The sequence below is a fragment of the Hemitrygon akajei genome, chromosome 25 (genome assembly GCF_048418815.1).
Source record: "Hemitrygon akajei chromosome 25, sHemAka1.3, whole genome shotgun sequence".
Lineage (NCBI taxonomy): Eukaryota > Metazoa > Chordata > Chondrichthyes > Myliobatiformes > Dasyatidae > Hemitrygon > Hemitrygon akajei.
The window spans coordinates 42,890,021-42,910,297 of record NC_133148.1 but is presented as its reverse complement, the minus strand read 5'-3'; the positions used below and the strand labels follow the sequence as shown (position 1 = coordinate 42,910,297).

General features: G+C 43.0%; 1 protein-coding gene across 1 annotated transcript in view; it reads left to right on the top strand.

Moving 5' to 3' along the window:
* Nucleotides 1-20,277, top strand: part of capns1b (calpain, small subunit 1 b) — a 39,454-nt gene that overhangs the window by 16,793 nt on the left and 2,384 nt on the right. The window contains exons 4-10 of the mRNA XM_073029394.1: nt 847-939; nt 3,694-3,751; nt 6,341-6,405; nt 7,970-8,038; nt 9,402-9,480; nt 14,723-14,839; nt 17,568-17,626. Coding sequence (XP_072885495.1) covers nt 847-939; nt 3,694-3,751; nt 6,341-6,405; nt 7,970-8,038; nt 9,402-9,480; nt 14,723-14,839; nt 17,568-17,626 — 540 coding nt within the window. The remainder of the gene's footprint in view (nt 1-846; nt 940-3,693; nt 3,752-6,340; nt 6,406-7,969; nt 8,039-9,401; nt 9,481-14,722; nt 14,840-17,567; nt 17,627-20,277) is intronic.

Below are 20,277 nucleotides of genomic sequence, written 5' to 3'. Positions count from 1 at the left end.
TCCCTTTATTCCCACTCCTTGGCTCTAGCCAATCAGCCAATGCTCTATTCATGCTGGTAATTTTCCTGTAATATCATGGGCTCGTAACTTGTTCAGCAGCCTCGTGTGGCACCTTGTCAAAGGCCTTCTCGAAATCCAAGTACACAACATCAAACAATTCCCCCTTTTTGCTAGTTATTTCCAGTAAATACCTGGAGGAAAAGAATCTTGGGGGTGTACGTAGTGACCATGTATGTACTCTGATGTTAAATGTTACTTTGAACTTCAAACTTGAATTGTATCAAAGCAAGAGGCTGTAGACAAGTCAGAATGGGATTGTGTAAATTAAGGTGTCAGGCAGAGAGAAGCCTGAAATCACTGGCAGATTGAACATGGGTGGCCTTCGATGTGAATGTTATCTGTGTTTGGTTTCTCTAATGTAGGGAAGTCACAGGGAAAAGGTTAAAACAGTGCAAGTTCAAGTTAATTGCTGCTTCACCTCATGATTGCTGATCCTCGTATCATGGGAAGTGGTAAAAGGCAGCACAGAGAGAGCATCATGAGATTGGAAATGGTGAGTGAGATCGATTAGTGCTATAGGGTGAACCCTTTTATTGGGAAGTGCTCAAGTGATAACATTCACAAATATATGATCAGAATTGGCAATCCAACCAATTTCATGAATCTGTGTCCCTGATGGAATTTATCCACTCTGGATTTAAGAACGAAGGCACACAGAGTATTGATGGTAGATAAGAGGTTCCTTGCCTCAAACTCATTTAACACAAGATCGTTATCACATGTTATAATAGGGCTATCTTTTAGACTCCATGGATTTCTGCTGACCTGTTAACTCTTATTTTGTAGGCCGAGCAGCCCCGCCATATTTCGCAAGTTGAGGCCCATGAGAATGATGAGGAAAGAAAGTTCCGGCAGATTTTCAAAAGCTTGGCGGGAGATGTAAGTATCAAGAATCCGTGTGACCACTTTCTATTATAAACTTATCAACTGTGAAGGCTTCTCCCACATTAACTTATTCTGGTTATCTGGAAAATATGGATACCTGAGTCTTGATATTGCAAACTTGTCTGATAAATTTTGATTTGAATACCCATGGTGAAGAGACCGAAAGCTGGAGTATGATTAATATTGTTCCTTCATTTAAGAAAGAACAGCAGATAAGCAGGTAACTCCAGGCCAATGGGCCTTGTGTCAGTTGTAGGAAAGGTATTGGAGAAAATTTGATGGGACAGGATTTGTGTTTTTGGAAAGGTAGGAAATAATTTACGAAAGTCAGCATGGTTTTGAAAAGAAAGCCCAGTCTTGCCATTTTGACAGAGGCGGTTGAAGGATTCAATTGGCAGTAAAGATGATCATTGTGCATCTTCTAGAGTCATAGAAAAGTACAGCACAGAAACGGGCTCTTCTGCCCATCTAGTCTGTGCCAATCCATGTAAGCTGCTTGCTCCCATTGACTGGCATAGGGAGAATAGCCCTCTGTACCCCTACCATCAATGTACCTATCCAAACCTGCAGCATTCACTCTCTGTGGCAGCACGGGCAGGTGCTGGGGGCTGTGAAGATGGCAGAAATTGCATGGAATTTGTAATTTAAAAGGGGCAAGTTTTCACACACAGGTATGGAGTGAGCTGCTGGAGGAAATGGTTAAAGCATGGGAAATAATAGCATCTGAAATAAGTACACGGATAGGAGGTTTGAAAGGGATAGGGACCAAACACAGGTAAATGACTTGAGCATCATGGTTAGCATTGATGAGATGGGTCAAAGGGCCAGTTTTTAATTTGTATTACTCTAACTCTCTATCTCCATATGGCTGCTCAATGGTTGGCATAGTGCCTTTGGGCCGAAGGGCCTGTTTGTGCTGTATAGCTATCTATAGATTCTATATGGTGATTTATGGTGGAAATGTGGGGAATGTGTATAACCCACTGTCTGCCCTCAGTACCCAGTTTACTGTATAGGATTGTGGGGAAGGTACCATATGTAATCCATTGACTCCCCTCAATACCCAGTTCATTGTGTAGAGATGTGGGCAAGGTACTGTATGTAATCCATTTTACATATAAGGTACAGTATCTAGTTCACATAGTGCCAGTTGTGCATCCTGTAAAATCTGCTGTGCAGCTTGACATCGTGTGGCTCTGAACTTGGGTTCACTTAACTGCCGTAAATACACCTGTTTCCTACATCTCTAAAATCTCAACAACAGAACCTCGTAACCCCTGTGTGCAGAACTCTTAAGTCCTGCTGTCCTGAATGGCTGGCTGCCTTGTTTAGACAGTGTGAACTCATTGTTCAAGATACCTAATCCATGTACCGGGTCCGGCCACCATCTGCAATCCTGTATGGACTTGGCACATTTCAATGCTGTTGCTTTTTGTCCTTTATTGGCGAATACAATCATCGGTATGTTTAACCCCCTCATCCCCGCAATCCATCTGGTGAATCTTCGTCCTTCTCTCTCAGTTGCAAGTATATCCTTGGTTATGGTCTTGCAATTGAAATGTTATGCCTGCCATGTGTTCTTGTCCTCTCCCAACAGAACCCAACCCAATAGCTTTCCCAAGTTCCAACTGTGCCTGATTGATAATATTTTAGCCTTAAACATCATCTGTTTATTTCCCTCCATAGATGTTGTCTGACTTGCTGAGTTCCACCAGCACTTTGTGTTTCTCTAGTCTTCAAGCATTTGCAGAATCGCTTGTGTTAATTTTTGAAATGTGTGGAGCTTTGGAATATCAATATTGCCTTTTAACATTTAGATTCTAAACTTTAGAAGATACTCTGCCTCTTACAAAGTGGATAATTTGAATTTATTTAAATCTTGCATCTGTCCCACAATGTGAGGGAGCAAAAATCTTTGCGTTACAACTCCGTTGCAATGTACAGACATGTGAATTTATAAGGCTAATGGCTTGTAGAAAGAAGTTGTCCTGTAGCCTGTTGGTCCTGGCTTTAATGTGGTACCAGTTGCTAGATGGAAGCAGCTGCAACAGCTTATGGTTGGGGTGATTGGTGTCCCTGATGATCTTCTAGGCTTTCTTTCTCCATCTGTTATAAATGTCCTCAAATGAGGGAAGCTCACATCCACAGATGGGCTGGGCTGTCCATACTACTCTCTGCAGTGCCCTGTGATCAAGGTTGGTGTAGTTCCCGTACCAGGCAGTGATACAGCCAGGAAGGATGCTCTCAATGGTGCCCCTGTAGAAAGTCTGAGGATCATGCCATGCCTGGCTCATGCCAAACTTCTTCAGTTGCCTGAGGTAGAAAAGATGCTGTTGTGCTGTTTTTTTTTTTGCCACACAGCCGGTGTGTACAGTGCAGGAGAGATTTTCTGTGATCTCAATGGGACAGGGTGCTGTCACTGACCTCGGCTTGAGTGTGCAGCTAAGTAGCGTCCCACACTGTGAGGTGGTGCCTGATGGTGAGTGGTGTTTGAAAATTGTACACCAGCGCCTAAAGTTCCTAAAGACCAAGGTTCAGAAGTAGGATTTGTTTGCAATCAGCCTTTAATTTAATAAAACTAGTCTGATGTGCTTTTCCTGTTGAATGGTGATTTCTGCTAAAGTTCAGATGGCTAGAAGGAGGAGATTGATTTAAATTTCCCTGTGTTCCTGTTGTAATGGTCGGTGGCTGAACACTCCCTTGGAATTGATGCCAAATATTGTAAACTAAGCGATATTTATTTTGCAGGACATGGAAGTTAGTCCAACAGAGCTGATGAATATTCTCAACAAAATAGTATGCAGACGTAAGTATATTGTTAATATTCTATGTTTGGGAATCTCATAGCTGTGATATTGTTATAAAATTGAGTTTGAAGTGTGTTTTGTTTTGCTCGGTTGATAGTCCCTTGAGTTTTAGATGGGAATTTGGTCAAGGAATCTTGGCTGCTATCCTCGCAGTTTGTAGTGTTGCACTTGCAGATGGGTTTATTTAGATATTTAAACTGGCGACCTCTCAGTTGGTTTTAGCCATGGAACACTACAACATAGAAACAGGCCTTTTGGCCTGTCTAGTCTGCTGAGTTATGATTCTGCCTCGTTCCTTTTGGCCTGCATGTGAATCATAATTCTCTATACCCCTTCCATCCATGCATCTATCCAAATTTCTCAAAAATTGAAATTGAACCACTTGCGCTAGCATCTTGTCCCACGCTTTCACCTCCCTCTGAATGAAGAAGTTCCCTCTCATGTTCCCCTTAAACAATTCACCTTTCACCCTTAACCCATGACCTCTAGTTCTCGTCTCATCCCCCTTCAGTAGAAAAAGCCATTTGTTCTGTTCAATGCAAGTTCTCTTAATTCTCTTCTCTGTTATTGTACTACCGTCACTGTTGTACTTTTTTGTACTAAATCTTTACAACATTGTGCTGTTTTTCACTTATTCTGTTTATTATACCATGTTTGCTATTTACGCTGAGCTCTATGTAAACAAGGGACCTCTTTGCACCTTAGTGTGTGTAGCACTCTAGCACTAGCTAATCACCGCTTGTAGCAGGATTTTGATTTTCTTCATTAGTTGCAGTGTTTGTCCAGAGAGACCAGATAGAGAACATAGAAATCTACAGCACATTACAGGCCCTTCAGCCCACAATGTTGTGCCGACCATGTAATCTACTCAAGAAACTGCCTAGAATTATCCTAACAGATTGCCGGCTATTTCTCTAAGCACCATGTACCTATCTAAGAAGCTCTTAAAATACTCTTTTGTATCCGCTTCCACCACCACCGCAGGCAGTGTGTTCCACGCACCCAACACTCTTTATGTAGAAAAACTTGCCCCTGACATACCATTACAGCCCTGGGGGGAAAAAAGCCTCTGGTTATCCACACAATCAATGCCTCATCATATTATGCGCCTCTATCAGGACATCATAGTTTGTGAAAGTTTGTTAGAGAAGTTACCGTAGGAAACCTTGGCTAAATAAATCGTACATGGACAGCCTCTTGTCATCACTTCATTCGGAGCATTGCAAAAGGCATTGGTGGTCAAGTGGTTGATGTATGTTAAGTAGGGCAATGTGCTGGTATGGGCTGTGTTATTGTTCTGCACTTGCTGAGATGTAACTGTCAGCCAAGCTCCATTCAAAAATGACATGACAGTCAGGGAATGGCCTCTAGCTCCTTGGGGGTTTATTGCAGACTCAATGGCACGGCGGTGAATAAGGAGTGAAACTGGAAAAAAAACCAAAATGCAGTGCAATACCACATTGTTCCATTCACACAATAAATATGTCAAGGACACGACCCACCCAGCTAACACACTTTTTGTCCCTCTTCCCTCCGGGAGAAGGTTCAGGAGCATGAAGATTCGTACGGCCAGATTTGGGATCAGCTTCTTTCCAACTGTGATAAGACTGCTGAATGGATCCTCACCCAGATCTGGGCCGTACCATCCAAATATCCAGACCTGACTTGCACTACATTACTTTCCCTTTTCTATTTTCTAATTATGATTTATAATCTAAATTTTTATTATACTTCAATTTCTACTTCAGGGAGCGTGAAGCGTAGAATCAAATATCGCTGTGATGATTGTACGCTCTAGTGTCAATTGTTTGGTGACAATAAAGTATAAAGTATAAGTATATGCACAGGTAAGTAAGAACTTGGTTAAGTTTCCTGCAGGTAAATATTAGAGGAATCCAACAAGTAAGTACTACTGGTATATAGCATGTGTAAAGTATTAGCATCAAGTTTAGTGTCTAATAAACTCAAAAATAACATTTAATTCACAGTCTTACTGATGCCTTTAGATTAATTTCTAAACAATATAACATCAACCTACAAGCAATGCTGCTGCTGGGGAAACAACAGATGGCTTTCATATTAGGTTGGCCTGATAGGGTAGCAGTTCAATTCCATCACATTCTGTAAGGAGTTTGTACATTCTCCCTGTGACCGCGTGGGTTTCTTTGCACATTGTAGTATCTATGGATTAACAAGTTAATCGAGGGTGTAATTGGGCCAAAAATAATTTAAAAATATAAATTTAAAAAGCTAGTTTTCTGCTTTGAGAAATGATTTGGCATGTATCCCATTATTGAAAATGGGCACTGCTGTTTGTTAATTGGTTATTGTGGGGCTGTCCTTATTTCTAGGGTAATAGTAACTGTTTAATTCTGAGAACAATGCTAGTCAGAGATGCTGAACAGTGCTGAAGAACAGGATTAGTACAGATCTAAACTTGGCAGGATTAATGCCTGTGTGACTGACGAAGAATTTGGAGGGTGATGCAGAAACAGTGGTTGCGTTTCAGTACCATGAGGTGCCTGCCAAGTTCCTCATGCTCATCTGGACGGGATTTGCCAGTTAAACCAGTTTCTTTTCTGCCGCAGATGCTGACCTGAAGACTGATGGTTTCAGCCTGGAATCCTGCCGCAGTATGGTGGCTGTGATGGATGTATCCTTTCATTAAAGGCACCTCTGCCTCTCGGATCAAGGACGTTAACTGATGCCGTTTCTGCTTCTCACACAATGCTCTTGACAGGCTGAGCCACACTTGGGAAATCACTTGTTTAATTCCCTGGTGTGTGCTGCAGGAAAATAAATTTCCTAAAACCTAGAGGATCTAAATTGAATTCGGGGGTGAAGGATTGTTTGCTGGTGTGTGAGAGTCAGCATTACATCTTTCACTGCCTAAATATGGGCTTGCTCTGCTCAACCACTTCCGTTCTCCCAGAAACACGAGATTCTGCAGATGCTGTAAATCCAGAGCAACACACAAATTGGGGCATTCAGTAGCTAATGTGACACTATTATAGCTTGGTGTGTTGGTGATTGGAGTTCAATTTCAGCGCCTTCTGCAAGGAGTTTGTACATTCTCTCTGTGGTCGCGTAGGCTTCCTTTCACAGTCCAAAAGTCAGTTGGTCACTGTATTAGGCAAGTGTTAAATAGGTGAATTGCTGGGCAGTGCAGCCTGTTGGGCCGAAGGGACTGTTCCATGCTGTATCCGTGAAATATATAATAAATAAAAAAAGAAAATGCTGGTCAGGTATTATCTACAGAAAGGAATAAAGAGTTGATGTTTTGGGCCAAGACCGTCCAGATTGTTGAGGGGTAATAACTGTTCCTGAACCTGGTGGCATGGGTCCTGTACCTCCTGTCCAATGGCAGTAGGGAGCATGATCTGGGTGGTGGGATCCCTGATGAGGATGGTGCTTTTTTTCAACAATGCCCTGTATAGATGTGGGGAGGGCTTTGTAGACTGCCCCATATCCACTACCTTTTGTATGATTTTCCATTTGGGGGTGTTGGCATTTCCATAGCAGGCTGTGATGCAACCAGTAAATGCCCTGCCCACCACAGATCTATACAAGTGTGTCAGTTTTAAATGTCATGCTGAATCTATGCAAACTTCTTAAGAAAGTAGCTCTGCTGTGCTTTCTTCGTAATAGTTCTTGCACACTGGACCCAGGACAGGTCCTCTGAAGTGAGGGATTTAAAGTTTTTGACCCTCTCCACCTCTGATCCCCGAATGAGGACTGGCTCCTTGGTCTTGCTGACATTGAGTAAGGTGGTTTTTATGGCAACCACTCAGCCAGATTTTCAATCTCCCTCCTCTATACTGGTTTGTCACCACCTTTGATTCAGCCAGTGTCAGTGTTGTCATCAGTAAACTTGCCATAAATTCATGTGATTTGTTGTGTTTGAACCAAATCCTTGGTTGGGGTCAACTAGACTTGACAGTGATTGGTTTATCTGATTGGTAACCATGGTGTCTTCATAAGTGATGCCATTCTTCATTATTCAAGAATGTTTGAGAACAGTGTAGGCTAAAATGATCCGTAGCGACAGGGAGGATTTGCTTTTTGGAGTTTCCTGCATCTATGGTTGCAATTTGGAAGCACTGAATTGGACTTGGTTCAGAAGTGTCCAGGAGAACTATTTCTATTCTTTTTTGTACACTGTATAGAGTCTGTGCATTGAATGTCTTGGTTATGTTGCCTTAACTGACCTACTTCAGGCTGACAGCACCGGGAGACTGGGCTTCGAAGAATTTAAGTACCTTTGGGAAAAGATTAAGAAATGGCAGGTGTGTGTAATGTTGAGTTACATGGAGTCACGAGACGTGTGAGACTCATTCCCCCGAGCAGAATGTGCCCTAGTTACTTTGAGGTTTTCTTAGACTCTGTTAATCCAGACTCTTCTCATGCATGTGCTGGTACTAGGACTGCTTATTTTTTACCGAATATGTTGATGTGAATAACAGAATTGATGGCCTTGTGGCCAAGCTTACGGATGATATGAAGAGAGGTGGAGGGGCAGGTAGTTTTGAGGAAGCAAGGAGTCTACAGAAGGACCCGTACAAATTGGGAGAATGGGCACCGAAGTAGCAGATGGAATGTAGCATAGGGAAGTGCATGGTCATACACTTTGGTAGAAGGAATAAAGATGAAGAATAATTTCTAAAGGGAGAGAAAAATCAGAAATCAGAGGTCCAAAAGGCCTTGGGAGTCCTTGTGCAGGAGTTGCTAAAGGTTAATTTGCAGGTTGACTTGGTGGTGAGGAAGGCAAATGTAACGTCAGCATTAATTTCAAGAGGACAATAATATAAAAGCAAGGATGTAATGTTGAGGCTTTATAAGGCATTTGTGGTATGTTGAGCAGTTTTGGGACCATTATCTAAGAAAAGGTGTTGGCACTGGAGAGGCTCCAGAGGAGGTTCCCAAGAATGATTCTGGGAATGAAAGGGTTAACACATGAGGGGTGTTTGATGACTCAGGGCTGTATCTGCTGGAGTTTAGAAGAATGAAGTGGGGATCTCATTAAACCTATTGAATTTTGAAAGGTGTAGGTAGTGGATGTGGAGAGGGTGCTTTCTATAGTGTGTGTGCCAAGGACAAAAGGGCACGGCCCCAGGATAGAGGAGCATCCACTTAGAACGGAGATGAGGAGGAATTTCTTTAGCCAGAGGGTGGTGAATCTGTGGAATTCATTGCCACAGGTGTCTGTTGAGGCCAAGTCATTGGGTATATTTAAAGTGAAGTTTGGTAGATTCTTGATTAGTAAGGGTGTCAAAGGTTATGGGGAGCCCACCGGAGAATGGGGTTGAGAGGGGTAATAAATCAGTCGTGGTTAAATGGCTGAGTAGACTTGGGCTGAATATTCGAATTCTGTTGCCATGTCTTGTGGTCCAAGGGTACAAGGTTGAGTTTTCAAGATCGTTAACCAGGCAACTTAGGACTGTAGCTGCCCTTAATTTAAAATGGTAGTGGTGTTTTTTGTTCTGGGTGCGATGGTGCCAGCGATAAAAGATGACACTTTCTCAGATGGGTACCTTGATAACCATACAGACTTGTGGAACTTGCGTTGTCCGGCTCTTATCTATATTTGGGTGGTTGTGAGGGGTTGACGTTGCATGGAGTTTGGCATAACTGCTAATTCTCGCATTGCAGGCAGTCTATAAACAGTTTGATGCTGACTGTTCTGGGACCATTAACAGCCAGGAGCTGCCAGGGGCATTCAAAGCTGCAGGTAAGATGAAATGGTGGACTGTTGGGTTGGTAAATCCCTTGTGGGGAGCAGGTGGTCATTGGTTTTCTGGTGTCTTTTTTTCCAACACTCCCTCTATAATGTGGTGCATCCTTGTATTTATTGTTCTTACATATATTTTTGGGTGGTGGGGTGGAGATGAATCTTTACCAAAGGAGGTGTAAATTGCTCCCTCCCTCCACTAGCTTGTAGATCACCCTTGAGCAAGGTGTGGCATCTGCTTAGACCCCAGTCAGGGTAATGTGAAGCCGTGGAAGCAGGTGGTGGATGGTTGTATGAGCAGATGGTGCAGATCACAAGTCCTGGTTGTGTGACCACTGACACCAGGCAATCTCTGAAGAGTACTAATGATGGCTGGGGTCACCCGTCTGGGGATACTGCCCAGAGGTTGGCAATCCAGTCACCTCCCATGTTACAGACACATCCAATATGGAAACGCCCTTCAGCTGAATGAGTTCGCCCAACCAGTGACCACTCTTTCCATCAACACGAGAAAATCTGCAGATGCTGGAAATCCAAAGGAATTCTTTCAAAATGCTGGAGGAGCTCAGCAGCTCAGGCAGGATCTATGGAAATGAGTAAACACGAGATTCTGCAGATGCTGGAAATCCAGACACAGACAATGCTGGAGGAACTCAGTAGGTCAGAAAGCATCTATGGGCAAGAATGGACAGTCAATGTTTGAAGCTGAGACCCTTCATCAGGACTCATGAAGTGTGTGTGTGTGTGTGTGTGTGTGTGTGTGTGTGTGTGTGTGTGTGTGTGTGTGTGTGTGTGTGTGTGTGTGTGTGTGTGTGTGTGTGTGTGTCCTCCATTACCTTATTGTTCTAACATTCCCATCAAACCCTTCATATTCTCCCTCTCGGCTTCACGCTGGGTGCAGCTCAGGGTGTCCGGTTAACTAACGACCTGTACATCATTGGGATGTGGGAGGAAACCTCAGCAACTCAGCAAGTTCCGCACACAGTCACAGCCATTGACTCTGCTACTACACTGCCACGCTGTCCGACAAACAAAATTTGATTCAGATTACTTTACTCTGATTAAACACCTGGTGCAGTGAAATTCCTTGCTCAGGAAAAGCTCGAAGACATAGAATACAGGGTGATACTAAATACAGGATCATCATTATTACATGCTGTGTCATATGACATCATTACGTGCTATATCATATGACCAGGATTGTTCTTGGCAAATTTTTCTACAGAAGTGGTTTGCCATTGCCTTCTTCTGAACAGTGTCCTTACAAGATGGGTGACCCTAGCCATTATCAATACTCTTCAGAGATTGTCTGCCTGCTGTCAGTGGTCACATAACCAGGACTTGTGACGTGCATCAGCTGCTCATACGACCAGCCACCACCTGCTTCATGTGACCCTGATCCGGGGGAAGGGGGGGGGGAGGTGTAGGGGCTAAGCAGATGTGCACTTTGCCCAAGGGTGACCTTCAGGGTAGTGGAAGGAAAGAGCACCTTGCACCTCCTTTGGTAGAGACCCAATTACAGTATCTGTGGAGGGGAATAAACAGTCGATGTTTTGGGCTGTGACCCTTCGTGAGGAGTCAGTCCTGATGGTCTTGGCCTGATATGTTGACTGCTGATTTCCTCCATAGATGTTGCCTGAGCTGTTGAGTTCCTCCACCATTTTGTTTGTTTTGCTCATGATTTCCAACGACTGCAGAATCTCTTGTGTTATTAGTTGAAAATGTTCCTTCCAGACAATTTGTTCTCAAACTGGAACATTCTGTGTAGAATAAAATAAAAATGGTTGGGTCTGTGGTGGAAATCTATAAAGGAACAAGAGAACCTCTAGACCAGGAGTTACCATCCTTTTATATGCCCTGGACCAGTGCCCTTAAGTAAGGGATTGCTGGATCCCAGATTGGGAATCAGAATCAGGATTATTATTACCGGCATGTGATGTGAAATTTGTTAACTTAGCAGCAGCAATTCAATGCAATACATAATGTGAGAGAGAGAGAGAGAGAGCGAGAGAGAGAAAAACATAATAATAAACAAGTAAATCAATTACATATAGATTTTTTAAAATGTGCAAAAACAGAAATTCTGTATATTTTTTTAAAAAAAGTGAGGTAGTGTCCAAAGCTTCAATGTCCATCTAGGAATCACATGGCAGAGGGGAAGAAGCTGTTCCTAAATTGCTGAGTGTGTGTCTTCAGGCTTCTGTATCTCCTACCTGATGGTGACAGTGAGAAAAGGGCATGCCCTGGGTGCTGGAGGTCCTTAATAATGGATACTGCTTTTCTGAGACACCGCTCCCTAAAGATGTCCTGGGGACTTTGTAGGCCAGTGCCCAAGATGGAGCTGACTAGATTTACAACCTTCTGCGGCTTCTTTCGGTCCTGTGCAGTAGCCCCTCCACACCAGACAGTGATGCAGCCTGTCAGAAGTTTTTGAGTATATTTGTTGACATGCCAAATCTCTTCAAATTCCTAATAAAATATGGCTGCTGTCTTGCCTTCTTTATAACTACATCGATATGTTGGGACCAGGTTAGATCCTCAGAGATCTTGACACTGAGGAACTTGAATCTACTCACTCACTCCACTTCTGATCCCTCTGAGGATTGGTATTTGCTCCTTCCTGAAGTCCGCAATTAACTCTCTTGTCTTACTGATGAGAAGTCTTGATCTTGGAACTATTTGTCCCTGGGGGTCTCATCACTAGTGATCAGGTTATGAAACTTCATAGAATACATGGTTGGTACAGCATTGTGGGCTGAAGGGCCTGTAATGTGCTGAAGATTTCTGTCTCCTGAGCCTTTCTGTTGAATAGAATCAAAGGGAAATAGCTCAGAATCCATGGATTCAATGGTGCAAGAGAGATAATCACCTGGAGTTAGGGGCTGTGCAACAGACTGAATGGGTAGTGTTGGATGAAAGTAAAAGGCCTAGATTTGTTCTCAGATCATGTCCTGTTATGGAAACAATGCCCATGATTGGAAAATCCTACAAGAAGTGGTGAACACAGCACAGTCCATCAGAGGCAGTGCCCTCCCCACCATTGGACACGTGCGTGGAACACTGCCACTAGATGATGGCACTCATCATCAAAGACCCCCAGGATTCCCCTTGTTGCTGCCGTTAGGAAGGAGGTACATCCACCAGCAGGGTCAGGAACAGTCATTACTCCTGAACCAGTGCGGATAACTTCACTCATCTCAATTCTGATGGGTTCCACAACACACTCGGTTTCAAGGACTCTACAACTTGGGTTCTCAGTACTATGTACTTATTTGTTTTTATTCATTTGTGCAGTTTGTTGTCTTTTGCACATTGTGTGGAGTTTTTCATTGATTCCGTTGGATTTCTCTCTTTTTTAAAAAAAAAAGAATCTCAGGGTAGTATGTAATATATACATTTTTTAATAATTTACTTTGTGTATACAACATCCCAAAGTTCAAAGTTTCTAATCCCAGTCCTTGCTACTTCATTTCTGAGGAGATCTTGGGCTCAACATCAATACGTTCCTACACTTCTGGAATTTCTCCCTAATCCAGTAATATTTTGATTTTCTTTTCTTGGCCAACACTAGCTCAAGCCTGCTCTAGTGTGCCATCTAGTGCTTGGAGGGAATGTCAACCATTATTCAGCTGTAGGTTACCACCACAGGAAGTAGCCCTTCATGCCCCTGGAAGTAATCCCTCTTGCCAAGTTTTTTTTCGTGTGTTTATCCAAATCCCTTTGTGAAAATTATGCTAAACTTCTTCCTCCTCCCTTTCAACAGGTCAATGGCTGCAAACTGCAGTAGTCTGTCCAGAAGGAAGGAAAGGACTTGCATTTCTTTAGTTCCTTTCACAATCTCTGATTCAGAATAGTTTATCATCACCAGAGTTTGTAAAATTTGTTGTTTTGTGTCGGTAGTGCAGTGCGAGACACAGATATTGCTGTAAGTTACACAATTAAATAGAACGAGGAATAGTGAGGTAGTGTTCATGGACCATTCAGCAGTCTGATGGTGGAGGGAAAGATGTTCCTGAAATTGGTGTGTGCAGTTCCGCCCCCCGCCCCCCCATGGTAATAATGTGAAGAGGAAATGTCCCAGATAGTGAAGTCCTTAATGATGGATGCAACGTTCTTGAGCTAACACTTCTTGAATATATCCTTGGTGGAGGAAACGTGACATCACCACAACCATTAAAGATGGAGTGCAGATGAGTCTTGACCCAAGACATCGACTCCACTTGCCACCACAGATACTGACTGAGCTCTTCCAGCAGCTATTTTAAATTCCAGCTTCTAGCATCTGCAGTCTCTTGTGTTCATCAAAAATGGATGGTTACTGTGAGGGCTGGGGAAGAATATGATGACTAGTAATGTGTGTACGATTTCATTTTGCAACTAGATTTTGATTGAGGTCTGCCATTGGCTTGGATGGCTTCCCACATCCTACTTCAAAATGGTAGACTGCGGTCTGGTATGTTCTGTTGAGTGCCGTTGCTTCGTCTGCAGTGGAGAGCCAGGCTAGATTTGTTTGTGCAGCTTCTTCGGAGAGGGACTTAGACTTGACCTTGTGACTGATGTTCCATTAATTGGGCAGCTGAGGTAGTGTAGCAGTTAGTGCAAAGCTATTCCAGCTTGGTGTGTTCTGAGGTTCAGAGTTTGTTCTGTAAGGAGTCTCTATGTTTTCCCTGTGGAATGCATGGGCTTTTTCTATGTCTCCAGGTTTCCACCCACAGTGCAAAGACGCCACGTGGGAGCAAATGGTCTTGGAAATGGTGAGGGTGGAGTGGTGTGGAACAGGTGGCAGAGAAGGAATGCTAGGGGCAGGGGGGCAGTGGGTGGCAAGGGTGCAAACACATCAAGCCCTGAGACACCAGGCAAGATCATTTATTCCAAACAATTGGTTTATTGATCATTACAGAATGCCTCTCTGGTGCTTCCTGCTCCCTCCCCTCTCCCTTCTCCCTTCCCCTTTCCCAACCATGACTCCCCTCTCCGTACTCCCTTCCCACTCAGTCCATAGCAGAAACCCACATCAGAATCAGGTTTATCATCACTTACGTGTCATGAAATTTGTCTTTTTTGTGTGGCAGTAGTACAGTGCAATACATAAAATTACTACAGTACTGTGCAAATGTCTATTTTTTTTATCTGTGTATCTGTTGCACAGTAAACTGCAGGTTGAAGCTCTGCAGTCATGGATCCAGGGTCGGGGGCAGGCCAGGGACCTTTTTGTTAACCGTCTCTTTTCTTTCCCTGGCAGGATATCCTCTGAATGATGATCTGTACCGACTGCTGTACCGCCGGTATGCCAACGAATCTGGAGACATGGACTTTGATAACTACATCGCCTGCCTAGTCCGATTGGATGCCATGCTCAGTAAGTAATGGGGGATTGTGTTGCTGCTTTTAATGCCTTTAGTGAGGACCTAGATAAGAATGGGGGAGGGAGTTTGATGTAAAGGTGCAAAATGGCTCTGACATGGAGTAGAGCGCCTGGTTTGAAGATTCAAGATTGTTTATTGTCATTCGTCAGTATGCGAGTGTAAAGGAGAGCAAAATGATTGTTACTCCAGATCTGATAGAGCACAAAAAAAACACCAATTTAAAAACATGATAAATATAAATTAGCTTGTATACATTGAGTGTATGTCCATAAAGTGACACTAGGCACAGGAGTCTCTGTACATAAAGTGACTCTGGCTGGAAATGATAAAGTACTGGTGGAGGGATGAGATAATGGGTGGAGGTGTTGATCAGCCTTACTGCTTGGGGGAGAGTAACTGTTTTTGAGTGGTGTTCCTGGTGTGGATGCTACATGGCCTCCTCCCTAATGGGAGTGGGAGAAATGATCCATGAGCAGGGTGGGTGAAATCCTTCGTGACGTGTGTTAGGCAGCTTTAACTACCCTGCCCCTGGCAGTGCAGTTTCTGTGCCACACAGTGGTGCAGCATGTTAGCATGCTCTCAACTGTACATCTGTAAAAGATTGCGATATGGATACTCTGGCTCTCTTCAGCCTCCTCAAAGTAGAGGCATCAGTGAACCTCACTGTATAGAAGGGGTTCCCACCCTGGTGTCCATGGACCCCTTGCTTAATGGTATTAGTACATGGCATGAGATGGTTCAGAAGCCCTGCTGTAGAGGATGTGTTCTGGGACCATGAGAAACCATGGAAATTGGACCATTTCCATGTTACAGATACAAAAGCTTGAAAGCAAGACCCACCAGACTTCAGACAGCTTCCATCCTAGCATGAGATGGATGTTTGACCTCATGATCTACCTCATTATGATCTTGCACCTTATCATTTACCTGCACTGCACTTTCTCTGTAACTGTAACATTTTTTCTACGTTGTTGTTTTACTTTGTTCTGCCTCAATGATTTGATACGTATGAACTGAATACAAGAAGGGCTTTGCACTGTTTCTCACTCCATGTAATAATAAAATAATACGAGAATAATGTCTGCACATAAAGCTATTATTGCCAGTGACCTGGGTTCTGCTCGACCCAATATTACAAGACATTTTGTATACCAAAGATCAAAGGACAATTCTATATCGGCCATCTTCTACAATGCTCCTTTGAATTACATATAATAACATTTACACCTCCTTCACACCCACATTCCAGACAATGTTAATCATTGGGTGCAAAGGAGGTGTGAATGTTAAAGGTAATTCAAAGGAAGCATTGCTAATTAACATTATTTGTTTTATCAGCTGCTGTTTTCACAGCTCTAGGATCCCATTGTCCAGAGCTACAATTTAAATTTAATCTACAGTTTATATTCAGATCTGAAAATTGGTGGCTAAAGTTATTTGCTATATGTCCTAACCCCCAAAAATACCCCACAGGCCCTAAATGTTGTCTGTTTATTCGCCTCCATAGATGCTGCCTGACTTACTGAGTTCCTCCGGTATTTTATGTGTGTCGCTCAAGATTTCCAGCATCTCTTGTGTCTGTGGTCACAAGGAAACTGTGCATAGTGCATACAGCACTGGATGTGATGGGGCAAAGAGTCCATTCTGTGCTGACCACCTCCATGACATTGGAAGGAGATCTAGAGATGGGGTGGGAAGGCGAATATAGAACATAGAAAACCTACAGCACAGTACAGACCCTTCAGCCCACAAAGCTGTGTCAAACATGTCTTTACCGTAGAAATTACCTAGGGTTACCCATAGCCCTCTATTTTTCTGGGCTCCATGTACCTGTCCAGTAGTCTCTTAAAGGACCCTATCATATCTGCCTCCACCACTGTCGCTGGCAGCCTATTCCACGCACTCACCATTCTCTGCGAGTATAAAAAAAACTTAACCCTGACATCTCCTCTGTACCTACTTAAAAGCACCTTAAAACTGCCCTCTTGTGCTAGCCATTTCAGCCCTGAGGGAAAAGCCTGGCTATCCACACGATCAATGCCTCTCATCATCTTATACACCTCTATCAGGACACCTTTCACCTTCCGTTGCTCCAAGGCAAAAAGGCCGAGGTCACTCAACCTATTTTCATAAGGCATGCTCCCCAATCCACACAGGATGGAAAATAGCAGCATTAATCATGAAACTTTCTCATCAGTATGAGGGCAGGATGCAGTCATTAATATACCCAGAAACGAGGTGCAGAGGATCAGAGCAGGACTGAAGGAAGAAGTGTTCCGTACTATGACAAGATGTGTTTGGCTTACACTTTCGAGGTTTCCTATGGCTTGCAGTAATGATTGGAGTTTGAGTAGATGTTGAATGCAAGAACAAGGGAGCCAAATGGTGGAGGGTGTAGGTGACATTAGGGAGTGGTTGCATCTCTGTACAAGGAAGGAGTAAATAATTATATTTTGTAACTTCAAAACATTAAACTAATTTGAACTTTGGGTTCACTTTGTGAGGCTTGCCTGTATCACATGGTAACACAATGACATATGGAATTCACATTTATATGTAGCTCATGAATTGTTTAAACAAGTAAGAATGCTTAATCAACCAACAAAAATACAAGATTATACAAATATTAAATACACAACATAAATGATCATCAAGCCCTCTGACTGTGACATAGCAGATTGAGTTCCTGGTTATAAACTTATTTCCTTTTTTCACTTTCAGGATCCTTCAATGCGCTGGACAAGGACAAAACTGGATCCATCAAAGTTAACATTGTTGAGGTAGGGTCAAATTGTCCCCGTCACTGGATGTGGATTCTGCTAACCAGCACCTGTTTCACTCTGGATGTGGAAATTTGTACCCCCTCCCCTCATGAGGAGCTGCCCCATGCAGACACTCTTGTTTGTGTAGGTTATGCCAGAGTGAATTTGATCAATCAGTGCAGAGGTCAATGGTTCGGTTCACTGTTTCCAGTGAACTTGTACTTGCAGAGATAGTTGATCACTTGGGTTGAGCCTGTGATGAGAAAGCTAAATGCAATGTTGGCATTTATTTCAAAGGATTAGACTATAAGAGCAAAGATGTAATGCTGAAGTTTTGTAAGGCATTGGCCAGACTGTACTTGGAGTATTGTGAGCAGTTTTGGGCCCCTTAACTAAGAAAAAAAAATGTGACCTTAGAGGGTCCAGAGGAGGTTCATGAGAATGAATCTGGGAACCGAAGTGTTACTGTATGAGGAGTGTTTGATTGCTCTGGGCCTGTACTTATTGGAGTTTAGAAGAATGGGGGGGGGGGGGGAAGAATCTCATTGAAACCCATCAAATATAGAAAGGCCTAGATAGTGGATGTGGAGTGGGTGTTTTGTGCACCTTATGCAGTCCTGGGTAGGTCTGTAGTTTTTTTTTTCTGTGTTGTTTTTACATAGTTCAGTGTAGTTTTTGTACTGTTTCATGTAGTACCATGGTCCTGAAAAATGTCTCGTTTTTACTGTGTACTGTACCAGCAGTTATGGTCGAAATGACAATAAAAAGTGACGACTGTACTGGAGCTGGGGGTGGGGTCTAGGATTAGAGGGCACAACCTCAGAATAGAAGGGCATCCCTTTAGAAAAGAGATGAGGAATTTCTTTAGCCAGAGTGTGGTGAAACTTTGAAATTCATTGCCGCAGGTGGCAGTGGAACCCAATTCATTGAGTAAATTTAAAGCAGAGGTTAAAAGGTTTTTCATTAGTGAGGGTGTCACAGGTTAGTGAGAAGGTAGCAGAATTGGGTTGAGAAAGGAATAAATTAGCCATGATGGAATGGTGGAGCAGACTCAATGGGCTGAATGGCCTCATTCTGGTCTTGCGTGGTTATGCTGGATTTGACTGTTTGATAACTTTCTGGTTGTGATCCTTGACTCTGAAGCACCAAGAGCTTCTTAGTTTGCTGGAATGGAGATCAGCCTGTCTCACTACAGAGAATGTGACTTGCCAATGAATGACCTGTAACTGTGTGCAAGTTGATCAGTGATGAGAAGGCAGACCTTCGACCAGCAAAGCCAGGGCTTCACCTGAAGCTTGTGCTGTTGTGACGTTTGAATCTCGTTTGCATCGTGCCCATTCAGAGGTTTGAGTTTGTTTCCTTGTCTGGGTGTAGCTAAGGCTGGCAGTTGTGCCCACTCCCTGTTGCCAGGCATGTGGTTGTTAGAGGAGATGTTGCACTGGGACTGGGGCAGTGTAGAAGTACACACTGAAGGATAGAAATGACTGAAGTAAGCCAAATGTGATGTATGGCTGGTTTGAAATTCTGTCTGAAATTTCACTGAAGTCAAATTGTTGAATTTCTGAGTGGGGTTTTCAATTTGGGTTTTAGTTCAGCGTCAGTACATTACAAACATAACACAGATTATGTAAATTAAATTAATAATTTGTACATGTGCCCATGACACAATGTGTCGGCCAATGGTGTAGTGGTATCCACACCGGACTTGTATATATACAAAATAAATATAACAAATCAGACAAAATCATAAAGAACTGGCAAGGTTGTTACCTAATATGCCACGAGGTGTGGAGATGAACACAACCATGACACAATAAACAAAAGTAATATTACTTTAGTGTGAGTTGAGGGAAATGTTTGTCAAAATCACACTTTGAATTTGGGTAAGTGGATTGTGTCCGTTAATATAACTGATATAGAATCCTGTGGTGGAGCACAGTTAGTATGTTTGTTAAACTGGCACATCATTAGGCCTTTCCGCCCTTTGAATCTGTAAAATTTTTAGGTAATCAGGTGAAAATAGCAGACTCAGGTTTGATCCTGCTGTGGAATATCTCCTTATGACAGTGTGGGTTTTCTCCTACATCTTAAAGATGTGTAGATTGGGGTAGTTGGTTGCTTGAAATTTCTTTAACATGTGATGGAGTTAATAGGAATGTTGGAAGAACGATAAATGGGATCAATGTTGGATTAGTGAGTAAATGGATGGTCAGTGTGGACTCTGGATCCAGAGAGCTCAGAAATGGTTATTCAGGCCCACAGTCGGTCAGTTCTAATTACACTGTATACCGACACTGCACACCTCGTTAATGCAAATATCTAATCGGCCAATCATGTGGCAGGAACTCTGTGCATAAACCCATGCAGACATGGTCATGAGAGGTTCAGTTGTTCTGACCAAACATGGAGAGGAATGTGATCTCAGTGACCTTGACCATGGAATGATTGTTGGTGCCAGATGGGGTAGTTTGAGTATCTCAGGAACTGCTGATCTCCCGGGATTTTTGCATATAATGGTCTCTAGAGTTTACTGAGAATGGTGTGGCAGTTCTGTGGGTGAAAATGCTGCCTTTGGGTGAAAAAGCTGACAGGAAGGTAACAGTAACTCAAATAACCAGGCATTGCAACAGTGGTTTGCAGAAGAGCATCTCTGAATACACAACACATTG